Source organism: Hypomesus nipponensis, chromosome 12 (genome assembly GCF_054491055.1).
Source record: "Hypomesus nipponensis isolate SF chromosome 12, ASM5449105v1, whole genome shotgun sequence".
NCBI lineage: Eukaryota > Metazoa > Chordata > Actinopteri > Osmeriformes > Osmeridae > Hypomesus > Hypomesus nipponensis.
Genome location: NC_140372.1, coordinates 12,895,807 through 12,913,099, shown reverse-complemented (window position 1 = coordinate 12,913,099; position 17,293 = coordinate 12,895,807). Strand labels below are relative to the sequence as shown.

The window sequence follows — 17,293 nt, the reverse complement described above, 5'->3', positions numbered from 1 at the left end:
TTCCTGTGATCCAACACGTGTGTACTTTTCACTTCAAAGGAGGATGGTGATCTCGTCAAACATGAAAAAACACTGAGCATATCGCATGCTAAACACAAAGGTATAGTGCATGTGAAAGAAGACTCCGAAGATCAGTTCCATGGTGAAATGAATAATCCTTTTTTTTATTGTATTATATGCAGGCAAAATCCCTATGGGGGGAAAAGCCTCTGAGGTGGCGGTTGTACATTTTCAAAAACATGCTTCAAATAATGTGAGATAGAAATGAAAAACCTAAAAGCTGTGCAACATGTATGCATAGTCAGTGAACACTGAAATGAATTTGAGGATTATGTCACATGACCAAAAAGCTATTGACGTTTGAAGGTTTATTTTGAATACAAAATAAAAAAAAATATCTAGAGGGTACAATTTCTGGGTAAATTGTAGGGTGTGCTTGCTTACTTGCGTTAGTTGCAGGGGTCCGTATTTAAATTACATTTCTGTATACTTTATATAAAAATGCATAGCCTACTTATTATTTATAAAGATTACATAGATTTAAAAGCATATTTTTTTCAGCTCATTTACAACTCAAAATACTAAGAGTGAAAAGTAGAATGAAATAGTTGTCTACTCATTTCCCCTGCAAGAGGGAATGGTGATCAGCAACCTCAGTGTTTCCCCTAGGATTTTTTTGGGCAGTGGGGGCAGGTCTGTCCGACCCCCACCCCTCCCCCGTGGCTGAAATACAATTCTAACCCTATATTTTGGAGTAGGTTAATGTAATAGTCTAATAACAAATGTACTATTGCATATATTTTTGTCCTATAATCCGTAAAGCAATATAGTTAGGCTATTTAAAGTATTTTCTAAATCGCAGAAATATGCTGCCAATTAATAATTAACGTGACAACTTATTGTAAATGGTCAGTAGCCTAGCCTATCGATCAAGGTACTCGAAAGCATACACTGTCGGCTTCATTTGATCTTGATAGGCTAAACATTCTTTAGCAAATAACAATATACCCACTATTAATTAAAACTCATACAGGATAATAACGCACCTGAAATATTAACGTGAGCAAGGGCAGCAATCGCTATCGATTCAACAGGCATGCAATTATGCTAGCAGGGGAAGAATACAAACAACGAAAATCACCAGTTAACTTAAATTCGCAATAACTGTTGACTAATACAATAACAGGCTTTCATGAACTGAAAACATAAGTTATACGACTTAAAGTTCTCAAAGCAATCTCAACTGCGCTGTGAAGCGCGTGTCCTTGCTTTTCTCCGACATGCACTTTAACAATCACTGCTGATAGACGGCCAAAAATCTTAACAGCCCTATTTCTGATACCGTGGCAGCAGAAATTTAGCCGTGGCAGGCCAAACACGACAAAATCAACATAGGGGAAACACTGAACCTCATAGTTGAATCAAAACGAATACATTTGGCAGACCGGTGTAAAAATTGACCTAATCTATGACTAAACGTCATTGTAAGTTTTTCCCTTCTCGTAATATTCTCAGGCATTTAGCCTACTCATATTGCATTCATTCATTAATAAAGAACCCCCTTTGAAGCTTATTTTAACAACGACGTTACCAGCAACTTTCTCAGAAGGAATCGCGATTCAAATAGTACCATCTGCTAACTGAAAATATGCCCCCAAAAACGTAAATAAGCTTGACATTTATTTAGGGGAAAATCACTCATTCATAAAATGTCACTGGTAGCAATCATCGTCAGTAAAAAGGCAAAATGCGATATAGGCCTGCTGTGTGGAGAAGCTGCCCTGGTAAATTGTCTGCCACTGCCACTGCCACTGCCACTGTTGAATTTGATTTAACGTTACTTCCGTTGTACTTTCTAGGCTGAAATGTATTATTTTAATGAACAGATTGAAGTTTAGGCTGTGGCAATGGAGTTCAGGTTAGTAGTCACTAGTCAGTTTCACCTATTGAAAGACTTTTGATTTAAGTAATGGTAGTGCCGAACATGTGCCGTTTGACTTCCTACATAGGCTACTGTAATGAAAACAGCTTTATATTGGTTTTCATATCAAAGTAAAATTAGTAAATAGTTATCAACCTGTCCCATTTGCTTGTGGCGTTTCTGCAGCTCCCTTGCAGTAAAGCAGTTAGCCTAGCTATCTCCCAGAAGTTAACGAGCTGCTAAACTAATGTTCTGCTAGAGGTAGTCACGCGATATTTCGTGACATTAGTGACGTCAGTAGCGTCAGTGACTGTGGCTAGCAAGTTAGCCACCGTTAGCTTCACTTTTGCCACAAAAACTTAATTAAAACCTAAACCGTGCAACGGAACATAAATCCCAATAGAACCAACGCAATCGTGACCAAGACGAACCTTTAGACATCGACGTTGTCTATGTAGTCCAAAAATTGACTGAGCCTTAGTGGCGTGAAAATAAACAATAATAATAATAATAATATATGTGAGATAACAATGGTTTGTGCTTGCCTTTACCCCAATAACTTGATGAAAATTAACAAAATAAAAAGGCTGTGCAGTATGAATGCATAAATCTTCAACAGTTTAACATTATTTTGACACTCCTAGTTCATGTGGTTGAGAAGCTATTGACTTTTGAAACTTGTAATTTGTTGATGGTCCCTAAACATACACGTTGTTTAGGCAGCCAAAAGCATTTGCAAAGCGGCTGGTTGTAGCGGTTTTAACACTGATTAAAATAACACAATACTGGGCGTCAGAATATCTGTTAAATATCAAACTTCAAACCAACTTTACCACGATCATTCATCAGTCTAAAATACAATCAAATCAGCTCTGTCCATGACTGCACCTTTAGAGTGGTCTGGGTATATGTGCCCCACACTACCCGCAATATAGTTAGGCTACATCATTATCCTCAAAATAATATTTCGTGTGAACACATTTTATTTCAGATGTCATGTCTGGGGCTCCGTAGTGCTTCCCTGAACTGAGACCTAACATTTCATGGCTTAGTCTTATAGCGGGCTTTCCCCTTGCTGTCGCATACACCTGTAATTTGGCCTTCTTGCCCTTTGGCCTTGGCTAAACCAGCTTGCCACACTCTCCCTAGCATCAAAATCCTAGCTCCATGGGTAAGCTCCATGGCCCAGCTCCATAACTCAGGGGTGGGCAATGATATTTTTCAAGGGGCCACATAAGAAACCTGAAATGTGTTGGAGGGCCGCATCAATGATAACTTGAACTTAATTCTGCTCACTACTCATTTTCTACCAAAAGCAGTAAAGAATAGGCTATATTTTGATTAGCTGCTACTGGTTATCAGAAGAATAAGGATATTCTGTAAATAGTTATATAAATATTTTACATTTAGGTGTAGGTCAAATAGGAAAAGACTATAGAAGTAACAGTAAAAACAAAGTGTTTCATTTTATTTGTAACTAGCTAATCTTCACAAACACTGAAAAGTTGTTTTGCAGTATGTTTATAATATGATCCATTGCAATAATATGCAATGGATCAACTTTATACAAAAAGCAATACTTTTTTTCAGGTCATTTTGTTCTGTGAGAAATCTAGTGGGCTTGAACAAGTGCATCAAAATCTGGCTGAATGTATGAGGTGAATATGCGAAGGACAGCAGACAAGTGATGATCAAGGTTTGCAGTTTGACTAGCAAACCATCAGCTGCCCGCGCCCACTGAATCAGTCTAGTTATTATTATGTCCACGTTCGTTTTTTCTTTAGTCCCCTAGTGCCGATTCAAATTAAATAATTAAATCAAAAGTTTGTTTTTGATATCCTGTAAAATCCCTTTCGCTCCAAGCCCTCAAATGGTTGTGCTCGCTTGAGCACACCCAAATATTTGGGGAAATGACCAGTATCAGTAATAGGATTATCTCTACAGTAACTCTGCGCGAGTATGGGATAGTTGGCAAGGGACCTGCCTCGAGTCTGAACTGAATCACACTCCTCAAAGCCCATAAAAACAAATAACGCCCAACGTGGGGCTCGAACCCACGACCCTGAGATTAAGAGTCTCATGCTCTACCGACTGAGCTAGCCGGGCCATGAGTGAGCTGATTTATCTCTGAGTTCAAAACTGCTCACACAGATGCTATTATTTTGGACAATAATAAGTTGACAAATACGGTATTGTCAACCATGGTTGCCATTCAAATTTTAGTGCATATAGTTAAACACCCTTTAAATAGAGACATCAAGGGTGGCAGTGCTAAGCTAGCGCTACCTTAGCTAGAGCAATGTTGGCCAGAAATCCTAGTTATCATAAATCTACAGTCGTTTCAGTTAGGTATCTAGCATTATTAGTTAGTGGATAAAAGTAAACTGTTCTATAACACATCCTACAGGCAATAAAAAAAACATGCCCCGTGTGAGGCTCGAACTCACGACCTTCAGATTATGAGACTGACGCGCTGCCTACTGCGCCAACGAGGCCTGAAACAATGTGCCCCGTGACGTAATTTTGAAGTGAAAGAGACAACCATATCGGGAAAACAACAAAAAGTATCATTTTCTTCATGTTCAAGTTGATGCGCAGCAATTGTGCACCGAAAGAAATAAGACTCGTAGTAAATACTGTATGTCCGGTTGTGAGTTTGTGTTGCTACTACTCACCACTGGGCGGCAGCATTGCGTCGACCTTCCATATGTTGAAACGAGACCTGTGTGAGACGAGACAAATTTAACTCTTTAATATTTCTATTCAAACAAATACTGTAAAATACATCGTTTTGTTTAAAATATTAATGAAATCACCCACTGACCTATAATCAGCCCACATCGACAATTATACAACATATATGTTCAATAACAAGCAGTTGGGATAAAGGCTGCAATAAGGCTAGCTGTAAACGGTGCAGGCCTGCGAAGCACGTGGCTTAAGCATGGACAGCCACTAGCCAACGTGCACAATTTTCAGCTAGGTCGCCAACACCCAAACCCAAGGTTCGACTTAATTTCACGGAGTCTGAGGTTTAATCGTCAAATGTCGTTTGTGTTTTAATAAAAAATAGTCTAACTACTACGCTAACCTTAGACATGTTCATTCCACAAGCATGGCCTTGTGGTTTAGCTAGTTCGTCGTTTATCAACGCTATCGATTAGCTACGACGCAATTTCCTGAGGAAGTTAACATCAAATGTCGTTTGCACTTTAATTCATAATATTCGAATACAAACAGATTAACCAAATATATCTTCACGTCTTTCACAAAATATTACAATTCTGAATTATGTGGGAGGGAAAATGAGTAAGTCGAGCACTTACACGAAATGAGAAAACTGAACAGTAAAAATGGTGCGGGCCTGCGAATTGTGTGACCTAGTAGTGTTGTGGAAAGTTACTACTTAACGTAGTTAGTGTGCCTATATCCAAGTGAGGCTATGGTCTAAATTCACATCACATGTACACTTATTATGTTCTTTAACATTGGTAAACTTACGCTGTATATCTTTCAGCTGGGCAGAAGAAACACATGCACAACTTTTAAGATAGCTAGGTCAACACCACCTGAACCTAAGGTTCGACGTTATTTCCACGCTCACCACGCCCGTCCGGATGAAGCAGGAACCTCTGGACTAGCAGAGCTTCAACATCAAATCAAATGTGGTTTGCGCTATATTTAATCATATTCAGCTAGGCTAACCGTAGACACGTATCCGTTCAACAATCATGGGTTGTGGTTTGGTTCGCTGTTTAATGCTATCCGGCTATGCCTACTACACCGTCATTGAGAAAATAGGAACCTAAACAAAAACAATTCATATAAACAGATTAAGCAAATATATCTATGTCTTTCACAAAATGTTACAATTCTGAATTATATGTGTGTGTGTGTGTGGGGGGGGGGGGAAGGAGTCAGAGCTAGCTCTAGCACTTAGCGTTACACGAATGGAGAAAACCGAACAGTAAAAATGTAATCGAGCATGCGAAGGACGTGGCATAATTGTGTCGTGTAAAGTTATTAGTTTACGTAGTTACATGCTTATATCCAAATGAGGCTACAATCTAAATTCACATCACATGTACACTTATTTATTCTTAAACATCAGTAAACTTACGCTGTAACACATGTTCCGTCATCGGGTCTGGAGAAGCACGTGCACAACTATTAACTACAGGCCATGGGCTAACAATGAGCACCGTAGTCTCGCGATCTAATTCATAAGCTTTTTTTCTCTAGGTTTTATATATCAACGTAAAGTTTGCAGTAATTCATATAATTATGCCAACCTTTTCCATTATTATTAACCTTTGACACTATTCCATTCCACAATCATTGGGCTGTGAGGAAATATTACTAATGTAGTAAAAATAAATAAATGATTTGATGAAATATATCTAAAGTTTTTCATGACATGTCATCTTATAACACGACTTACCAACAGCCTTTTTTTCTTACCAACAGCCGCCTTGCAACTTCGTGTGGCCAAGCATGAGGCAGCCCAGAACTATCGTAACTGTGTCACTAAATACGGTTGTGTGATCATAGTCCAGGGGTAGGCAACCCTGGAGAGCCGCTGTCCTGCATGTTTTAGATATTTCCCTGCTCCAGCACACCTGATTCAAATGAATGGGTCGTTATCAAGCTCTGTGGAAGCCGGGTAATGACCATTCATTTGAATCAGGTGTGCTGGAGCAGGGAAACATCTAAAACATGCTGGACAGCGTCTCTTTAGGACCAGGTTTGCCTACCCCTGTCCTAGTTAGACTGGCAGGCACCAGTAGGAGCTATCATCATAGCGACAGAATCCCAGTTTTCGTTGTTTTTTGTAATTCTCGAGGCTATGCAGCTCTATACACTAACACCTTCTAATAGTGGATGTGCAATACTCAGGTGTTAACAGTATACTTAGGTTACCTATACGTGACAAACCTAGAATCTTACTTGGTTCCATCCAGGTTAATCAACCATCCACTCTAGCTTACTCATCCACTCAACAAGCCTGTTGTTGACCACTACCACCACACATTACAAAGTCACACTCTCAATTTATGAAATATGAAATCACCACATATGCCGGCTTACACCATCACAGTAAAGGGCTACCTCAACATGCACTGTCTTATCACTCCTCACAACCCAGACCTCCGCTTTCACTAGATCACCCCAGTCCATACAGACACTCACAAAGGAGACAGAGGTCAACCATTCTGGAATCCAGCTTTATGCCTCAGCACCACACAGGTATCCTTTTTGGCCAATAAAATGACCAGCATCTAAGATTATATACCCCCCCCCCCCATACACACACACAAACTCTAGTCAAAAGCCATGTTTAATAATTTAATCTTAACATGCATAAATCAGAAAATACTTTACAACCATGATTACATCAACAGCCAGGTCTTGTAGTGTGTGAGAGGGGTTGTCGTGTGGCCTTAAAGTCCTCAAATAACTTCAGTCTGAGGTCTTACCTCTCAACCCTGCCAACAAAAAAGTTATCACGTAGAAAAAAGGACAGATAAAACAGAAAAAAAATTAAGTTCAACAAAAACAAACATTTGTAAAAAAAAATCAAAGAACACCTACAGCAAGAACATGTTATTCTATATTAGATGCAGGTCCCTAAGTGGCTCAGTGGTGTCAATAGTGGATGAGAAACATCAGTGAGAGTCCTTCATATGGTGCTCCTTCATGTCCCTTTCTAATACTGCATGTGCGTGTCTCCTTTAGCATAGCATCATCACCCTCCTTCAGGTCCTCTGGTCACGAGATAATACAGGTCCAATCATGTACTCCTCACCGTCCGGACAGGGGTCAGACATAAGGGGAACATTTACGTGTGCCTGACCCCCCCCCTCCACCCCAACCCCAAACTTCTGCTTAGAACAAAACAACATAGGAATTAGAAGGCGTCAGAGCCATCACACATTGGAAGCCTCTCCAACAGTTCACCCTTCTGACTCCCCGGAGGAGCGGGAGGTCTGGACTGGATGTGATGCGGTGAGGTTTTCTTCGGCGCTGGCGTCGCTCTCCATTTCTGGGCTCAGAAGAGGATGTCCTCGTTCTTGATGAGAGACTCCACCACCTGCCTCTGGTAGCGGATGTCGTTAAGCGCCGTCATGGCGTCCAGGTCTGGTGCCCTCATGAGGGTGGGGCCAAACACGATGCCCAGGTTCTCAGCACTCATCAGGTTCTGCTTCTCCTGCTGGGTCACCCTGGGGTGTGCGTGTGTGTGTGTGTGGGGGACACACACACACACACACAAGTAAGCATTGATGTGTGTTTGTGTGAGTATTATGGTGGCGTTGTGTGTCCGATTGTGTATGGTGTTATTGTTAGGTGCGTGTGTGCATGGTGTAATTGTGAGGTGTGTGTGAGGTGTGTGTGTGCTGACCTCTTCAGGTGGCCCATTAGGTGTCTCAGGGTCTCACAGTGGGCAGGAGGAAGCAGCTTCAGGGCTTCATGGAGGGACTCCAGACGCTTGTCAGCATCTGTGATCTCTACACACGCACAAATATATTAGAGTATCTCCTTGACGCTTTGCATATGCCCCCCGCCCTCCCCCCACCCCCCTCCGAAATTACAACATTCCTTGACACACCCATCTAGAGCTGGGGTGAACTCACGTGCAACCTGTATGAAGCGGGGGTAGGCGTCGTAGGTTATAAGAGGGATGGGCAGGTCTCTGAAGTACAGCTTCAAGGCTCCAGTGATGATGTTGATGTCTTCGTACACATTGGCTGAGATGTCTGCCTTCTCTCCATCTGACACACACACACACACACAGAGGAAGGGAGGGACTTTGACTGAACATCCACACTGTAGATGTTCTAAACCCAAATTGGCAGAGAGGTAAAGGGAGACAATGAATGAGAGAGAAAGAGAAAGAACAGAGAGATAGCGAGGGAGAGGAGAAAAGACAGAAGAGGGTGAGAAAGGGAAAGAGTACGAGACAGAGACATGAGAGAAAAGAATGAGAGAGTGACGGCACCCGCTGACTCACCACGGTCAAAAGCCAGCTTCACATCTTCTATCAGCTCACTGAACCCTGATATCCTGTACAGACCCTCTGACTCCACCCCTGGGGAAGGACAGAGACTGTTAACCTGCCGTTCCCATTACAGATCATGCTAAGACAGACAGCAGCTGGCGCCATGTTTGTTTCCAGACTATAGACTTCTCCAAAACCGCCTCCCCCTACCAGACAGCTGTCGGTGGGAGCTTGTTTTCCAGGTTATAGACTCACCCCGGGCCTCTATCTCTTGAATGCACATGTCCACCACCATGGGCCTCTTGGTGTTGTGGGCCTTGACCAGCGTGGTGAGGTCACAGCTGTACACCTTCTTCACATGCTTCAGGTCGGGCTGGCAGTCGTTGGGGACCATCTTGGAACACTGCTTGTGGACGTTCAAGCCGCAGTCTAGGCAAAGGGGAGTACGAGCATGAGTTGCTTTATCTTTCTGTCTTTCACACGGTCCCAAAAAACATAGATGCACACAAGCCAAACACTGTTGCCGTGAGATGGTCTGGCTGTGTTCACTGACCCATGGGGCAATGTAGCATGTCATGAAATGTGTCATGATTTTAAGTACATCTGAGTGAGTCAGGCCAAGGCTGAAGCCATTTGCATGGGTAACCACTTGGCAAGACGCCTGGTACTAGTTTGAAAAGGCTACGGTAAACTTAAGCAGTGTAGGCTTAAAAAAAAAAAGGGGGGGGGGGGGGCTACCAACAGACAGTTTCTTACCTGCACACTTGACTCCCTGAGCGATCAGCCCCCACATGAAGTTGGCACAGTACTCACACCAGTGGGGCCCTCGGAAGGTGTGCACCTGGTCGTGACAGGACATGGGTTGGTTGAAGAGCAGAGGGTGAGGGAGGGACGGTAAAAAGACAAACAGGGTTGACGGCAGGAGGTGAGGAGAGAGAGAGGAAGACAGGTTCGAGGTATATAAAAGGCAGAAACAAATGGGGGGTGGGGGAGGTTGTAGGACAGTCAAAGGAAAGCTAGAAGCAAGGAGAGATAGAGGGAGAGGAAAGGAAGAGAGAATACAAGAGAGAGGAAAGGCCAAGAGAGAGGCTAGACAGGTTGTAGGAGGGATGTTGTGTACGCCGTCTTACCTTGAAGTTGTGGACTTTCTCATATTTGGCCATGAGCTCGCTCTCCCTCAGCGTGGCGCGTCTCACCAGCGACGTCAGCTGGGAATGTCATGGCAGAATTACAACCCGTGATATGGTTACGTGCTGAAATGAACTTATGATTATTAACATGTGTTATTCCCTTTGCACAATGTCGAAACATGTTCCATTTCTGTAGGCCCCTCGGAGTCAGACGGAAAGGTCAGCTCAGGTTTTGGGGAGCAGAGACTGATATTGAACACACAAAGTAGAACGTAACCACATTCTCGTGGGCGACTGATACCCACAACAGGATGCAGCTGCATCTGTTTACGTGAGAAAGGGACACTAGAGAGAGTTAAAGACGTACAAAGTACATTTTACCCAAACTGAACGGTAGTTTACTTTTGTGAAATTCCCTGGACACTTAGCTGGGGGAGGGTGGGAATCAACTCATTCATGCTGAGGGAGGGGGGAAATTCACTCATTTATGCCTATAAATATTGTGACCAAGCTGAAGATGTTAGCTCATATATTTTCCTGTATCCTGCTTGAAGCTTCAATAAACCATCAATGCCTTCATTTCAAAGAGCTCCGGAACTCTGTGTCTTCTCTATGATCAATAGACCTTCTGAATTTGCCACAACATGAACAAACACACTAGTAACAGTCTCACTGGCTGCTAGAAAGTAAGTGACAAACTGTGTGGCACTGTATTGGGTTTGCAGGCAGGAAATTGATCCTGACCACTTCCTCTCTACAGCTAAAACCACTGTGGCACCCCATCCTTCGAACTAGGGCTGGGCGGTATGGCCTAAAATATATCACGGTATAATTCTGTTGCATGGACGGAAACGTTATATGTCACAATATATTTGCTTTTCTATTACTTATTTCTAGTCCATTCGTTTGAAAAGAATGCAATCCGCACCGCTGCGGCTAATCTACCGCACCTGGACAGATTTCAATGGGGTATGGCAGGTGTGTCGCATGAGTTGAATTTTTCTAACTTTTGCAGTGCTTTGCCATGGAAGATGAGCTAAAGTGTAGCTCATGTCCTTTCCCCTCCCTCCCTCACCCTCTCGTCTGTGGCGTCTCCCCCTTGCGCAGGACAATCGGGTGTGTCGGGGGGTTTCAGGGTGGGGTCCGGCCTCCTCAGGCTACCCTCCAGGCTCTGGTTCAGGGTTGTGTAGCCCACATGTTCATAGATGGGGTTGATGGTCATCTTGGCAATGTACTCTGCAGCCTAGGATGGACACACACAAACACACACGGGTCATCAGTTGGTTGATTAATTCATGAATTGACTTGTTGGCTGATTGGCTAACTTGTGGATGTATTTATCAGTTGACTGAATGTGTTGTTTGGCAGTGACTGACTGATGCGCAGTGTGACTGACTGATACCTTGGTCTCTATGTAGAGGGTTATGAGTCCATCTGTCACCAGGTCATGGATGGACTCAAACCTCTTCTCCCCCACAAAGTGTTTTCCATCGTGGTACAAGCGGAAGTTCCTGGTCTGGTTCCCAAATCTGGCAGACCACACAAAAAGGGAAGGAAGAAAAGCTGTTGTACTGTGTGTGTGTGTGTGTGTGTGTGTGTGTGTGTGTGTGCGTGCGTGCAGTGGCGGCTGGTAAAAATTATTACAGGATCTGGGCGGACCAATGAAATTGCCAGGGCGGGCTTTATACGATGATGGACAGATGATCAACAGTAACGTAATCACAAACGTCACGAAAGAGCCCTTGGGTTGAATTCGTTTTCAACAAACAACATATTACGTTGCTCTGATTGGTTGTAGGTCTATCCAATTGAGCGAAGAGGCATTTGTTTTACGAGTTCGGTTGAAACAAGCCCCATAGTCAAAGCCCAATGGAGAGTTTTCAGACTCATATTCTGACTAGAATAATGAGTATGACAACGTCAGGCTTGTTCTAATCCACTTTTTCATTGTGTTTCCTCACTCCAATCCGGTGAACTTCGTCCAGTTGCATAGCAAACTTGTCTCGGCCTGGCATGGCTAGCTTGATTGTATTCTCCATGTGTGCCTTTGTGCACTTGTTTTGTTTTCTAAGATAAATGTTTAATGTCCTTAACTCCTGTAACAGTCCATGCTGTATCTGTTCCGCATGTTATAAAAAGCAAGCACGGGCAGCAAAATAAGGCATTGACATGACTGCATCCAGCTAGCCAGGCTTTTCTGTTGTAGCTTACCAATCAAAAGAGAAACCTCTTGTGTATGATCTAGCTCTACCCTTTTTGCTCGCCTGTTGCGTAATTTTGATGTCAGGTTGATCTGGGCCAAACTCTTTCGTTTTTATTTTCTCCACTAAAGTTCTCCTCTTAAAAGGATTTTGGAGAGGATATCTGACAAACATCACAGAATCATGCCCCCCAGGCAGTAACTCCAATAACACTGTTTATATAAATGAATCTGAATCTGTCAATGTTTTCTACAGAGCAATACATGACACCACTACCTCACAACAGGCTGCCTCATATAATAGTATGGCATGCACCTATAATCCTATTCCAGTTTTAATCTCTACCCAACGCATAGTTAAAAACAAAGGCCATAGATACAATAGTAACAATAGAAGCCCAGCAAATATTATATCTATACCCTGGCATATTCCTCCTTCCTGTGAGCCTCTATATCCAGAATATATTTCAATGGCAATACTAAATATTAGGTCACTTTCAGGCAAAACATTTCTCATAACGATCTTAGATGTGAACGTAAATTAGACGAAATTAGATGTTTTTAACAGAAACTTGGCAAAACAAAAATGGGTCTGCAGCTCTTGTTGAAGTGTCCCCTCCCAATTATAGCTTTTTTCAGTCCATTAGAACTGGTAAAAAAAGGGGGCGGGACAGCCACCATAACCACGGATGAAGAAGAAGAAGCCAGGGATTTTGTGAATTTCTTAAATTCCATGGACTTTACACAACACATCTCTGAGCGATAATTTCAGTGCCCTTTAGGCATCATTTTAAGGACGCTGATTGGCTAAATATGTGTTTCTTGTTAGCGACGGTCAGCAATTCACCTATCGCCAGCAGGTTGATAGGCGTTTCGATAAGCAATTTTTCTAGCGCCCCAGATGTTGAGCATGAGGTAAATTGATCCCAAAACAGAATTTTTGTATATATATATATACAAAACACATTATTGTGTATTTCTTAACAGTCATGCTTAAAATGAGTAGTTATTGTTTAGAAAATGTATTACATGAAAAACAAAAATCTACAACACTTTTCACCAGGGAGGGGGGCGCCCGAGCACCCTCTATTGACCAGCCGCCACTGTGTGTGTGTGTGTGTGTGTAAACTAGGGATGGGCATTCAATTAAATTGTCTTAATCGATTGTTGGGAGAATTAACGATCAATTTTCGATTAATCAGTAAAAATGTTATATTAATATTCACTATTTAAAGGCTATATCAAAATGCAGTGAAAATAGAAAAAACACAACGTGTTTCCACATTGACATCTGTATTACAAGAAGAACAACTATTTCTGTAACTCCTAGAAGTGGAGCCTACAGCTAGAAGCCGGTGCTCAAACACAACTGACCCTCGTTTTTTTCCATCTAATTAACAAATCTTCATAAAAACCGTCGCCCTCAATAATACTTAAGGGTAGCATATCCATCTCGATAGACTTGCAGATCCGTTGGGTAATTTTCTCTGCTCGTTGTGCATCGCAGCTCCTCTGTGCTAACACCGAGAGCAGGATGCACCGCCACTAACCAGGGTCGGATGTACGTTCTTCAAGGGGTACATCATTTGAGTCGTGGAGTAGTTGTATTTATACTCAGCTTTGCAGTGTTGGCAGTCAACAAAGTAATTTTTACCTCAAAATGGTCTCACGCTACACTTCGCCGTGACCTCTTATATGTTTACTTTTGAAATACATGGAAACTCGCCGGTAACTGAGTAGGCTTGTGGTGTTTTTTTCCTCCAAACGTTGGCTTCGTTTGGTAAAATGTTTAAATCCTGCCACATAGCGAAATCCATTGCATTCCTTCAAGACTCACACTATGCAACGGAACGCGCATTAGTTTTATCGATGAACAAATCATGTAATCGACAAAATTATTATTGATCGATAATCGATCGTCGATTAATTATGCCCATCACTAGTGTAAACACAACAGGGCAGTGTATGTGTGTACCGTAGGGCCAGTGTGTAGGTTCCAGGTTGTCGTTGGCTCTCTCTGATGAGGTAGCTCCCCTCTGCAACGCTGAGCAGTTGGTCTGCCTCCTCTCTGGAAATCATACCATGGTACCTGGGGGGCACAAACACACACATTTGTTTATTGCAACCAGGAGGTGCAGTAATGGGCACTTCAGTTGACTATGAGTACCAGTCTAGTAATTGGTATTGCTGTTTTCCTGTGTTGTCCTGAGTAACAGTATGTAGTTCTGTGTATTGCAGTCTGTTACTGTGTAGTACTCCATTCTGGCGTTTTATTGTGTAGTACTCTGTAGTACTGAATAATACTGGTTAATGAAGTGCTGACTCACTCTCTGCCATAGTGCTTGGGTCTGCTGTCCACCTGGAAGTGAATAAGAACATCAGAACTTCTAACATCTAGACAGAGAGCGCAAAAGAGATATAAGACAGACAGACGAGAAAGCGAGAGAGAGAAAGAGAGACAGACAAGAGAGAGAGATCTCACCTCACAGGTGCATGTGACTCTACGAGGGTGGGGGGCCTCTTGCTGGAGCTGGTAAACTGGTGCAGCACACACACGCAAACACACACACACACATATACATAATCAGCATATTTAGATCAGCACCAACTTTACACTCCAGTTCATAATTAAGGGTCAATGTAATCACCGGGGTGCTAGTGGGGTTTAAATGTGTTTATACTTACGGTAGGACTTCCAGACAGGCGGCCTGTACTCATCATGGTCTGAGGGGAAACACAGGATGTGACATAAATAATCATAGAATACATGGGATCAGGCATTATCACACAAACACACAGATTGTGAAATTCTATAGAACCTTAAAATGAATATGGCAAATCATGAACCTCCTTTATCATGGGTGAAACTCCTAGAGAACCTAGTGCATTAGTTCATAGGTCTTGAGGATGACAGAGAGATGCTTGTGAAGTTCAGCTCCAGCTGTCTGCTAACTAGACTAGCTCTGATGGAGATGCTGCCTGTCAGTCAGTCAGTCAGTCGAGCTGTTTCCAGTATATTCTGTTTTGGGGCTATATCTACAGCACACTGGTTCTGTTCTCTGCTTCCTGCAAATGACATACTGTACTCTTCCACCCTCTATTTAAAATATTCGTTGACTCTTAATGCTCTCTCTCAGACAGTGATGTGCGGGACCCCCCTTCCTCTGATATGTTGGATTACATTTCTTTATGTTTAGTAAAATAAGTTAACTTGACGTTGTTGTCAACAGCTATTTAATACCGTTCCCACAATAATAACGTTTTCTAGGTATTCTACCAGTTAGCCAAGCTAGTGAGACCACACACAAACAACTCTAATGTACTTACCGAACACATTTAGAGCCATATTCCCAGGGCTGATTCACAATTGCGTATTTGCTTACTATCTCCACCAATAAAACGTTTTTACTCTGGATGAAAAGAACAAATGGACGCAGATAACATTGACAATACATTATAATGCATGCTCAGAGAAATGTAAATCCCGTCCAATGTAGGCTATACATAGAAGCCACATTTCATGTTTGGTTACAAAGGTTAACGGTGAGATTTAATTTAATTCATACTGTTACCTGTACTTAGCTAGCAAACGTTAGCTGGTTATTAACACACACGCAGACAAAGAGACTAGGTGCGGTGCACAAAAGCATAACCATTGACAGAGACATATTGAATAAAAGGTGAATAGGGATTCTGTTAATATGTCGTGCACGTAAACACGTTAATACTCACACCACATTGAGAACATCAAATAACATCCAGAACACTACGCTGTCCAACTCCAAGTAGCCATCTTGCATCGTCACGTGACTAGTATCCTGCCCTCCAGTCGCCACTCTGGCACTAGACGGTGTTGGTGTCACCATGGTTACAATGTTGGGTGCGGGAGGGGGTGTCCTCGCTCCTCGGATGAGGGGACAAAGTCTGGCAGTAAAACAAGTCAAAGCACTATTCAATCAAACAAGTTAATGCTTAATGCATACTAATTCAGAGCTGCCAACTTTTCCAAAAACCTTGGCGTGAGATTTGGTGAGAACTATAGCTAGTGCTTAGTGTACATGATAAAGTTGGTGGCACACACAGATTCCTGAAATTATTGATAGATAAGTGTGCCCTTGATGCAGCTAGTGATAAGTTATTCTCAGTGGTTTTGGAACCTATGCTTATATTTCTCATCTCTGAGTAGGCTACTTGTTGAACCTCATTTACTTGAGTCACTTATGCGCATCATAAAAGCAATCAATAATTTCTCAGTAGGGGCCTATTTTAAACAAATTGCCAATAGTTTTAGATATGTTGACTTGAGTTAATAGAATTATACTCTCGAACCTGGCTCAAACTAGCCTACTATCTTATTCATAGAAGAATTTTTGCAGATTTTTCTACATTTGAAACCAATCTGAAATGGGTAAACTAGCACCATGTAGCCTATGTGCGTATAGCCTACGCCAAGAACAGTTGCCTGGAACTGAGCTCGTCGGTACGAACAGGGCACAAGCACAAAAGGAACATATCCGATCGCCAATTTCCCTGCGACTGAGCACAGGGAGAAAGGGCTTGATAATCTGCCATGATGTAGCCAGTTTTGTACATGGTTGCACACACATAGCCTACATAAAATGTTGTTTATAGAGTTTATTCCCGTTATTTTAAGAAGATTTTAAAATGTTGTAATGAACGTTTTTACGTTCATGACATGACAAACGAACATAGGCCTTTATTGCTACTGTCCCTGCTGTTTCTAAAACAAAGACTATAGTCTAGCACCTTGTAGTTTTTCCACCTTGTAGGAAAAATGAGACGTAGGCTACGTGTGCTTATTGGGCATTGTTACAAAGTCTACTCTAGATGGCACATTTGTGAAACATTAGGCCTACCTGTCATGGTTTTTAGGAAAACTGTGAAAAGCGAGACTATGTTGCCTATCGAACTGTTGCAGCTAATTGACGAACATCACTTTCTGATGTTTTTCCACTTCCACTTCGCTTTCATCATGAGTAGGCCTACCCCCGCTCTACGTTTTCACACACATTTTAATAACTATT

The 17,293-nt window shown here is 42.3% G+C and overlaps 1 protein-coding gene and 2 non-coding genes across 3 annotated transcripts; all 3 read right to left on the bottom strand.

Moving 5' to 3' along the window:
• Positions 1-3,954: 3,954 nt before the first annotated feature.
• trnak-cuu (transfer RNA lysine (anticodon CUU)) lies at positions 3,955-4,027 on the bottom strand. Its single transcript has one exon. It is a non-coding gene; the product is annotated as a tRNA-Lys (tRNA).
• Positions 4,028-4,343: 316 nt separating this feature from the next.
• Positions 4,344-4,416, bottom strand: trnam-cau (transfer RNA methionine (anticodon CAU)). The gene has a single exon. It is a non-coding gene; the product is annotated as a tRNA-Met (tRNA).
• A 2,825-nt stretch (positions 4,417-7,241) lies between these two features.
• Positions 7,242-16,106, bottom strand: LOC146261215 (N-chimaerin-like). The gene is made up of 15 exons (XM_084667617.1): positions 15,981-16,106; positions 15,576-15,658; positions 14,934-14,972; positions 14,731-14,786; positions 14,576-14,607; positions 14,224-14,337; positions 11,451-11,577; positions 11,124-11,291; positions 10,049-10,126; positions 9,675-9,759; positions 9,174-9,347; positions 8,931-9,008; positions 8,554-8,691; positions 8,322-8,427; positions 7,242-8,142 (listed from the first exon to the last, which is right to left on the bottom strand). The coding sequence occupies exons 2-15, from the start codon at positions 15,592-15,594 to the stop codon at positions 7,971-7,973; spliced, it is 1,386 nt and encodes a 461-aa protein (XP_084523743.1). The 5' UTR covers positions 15,595-15,658; positions 15,981-16,106; the 3' UTR covers positions 7,242-7,970.
• Between the last annotated feature and the right edge of the window lie 1,187 nt (positions 16,107-17,293).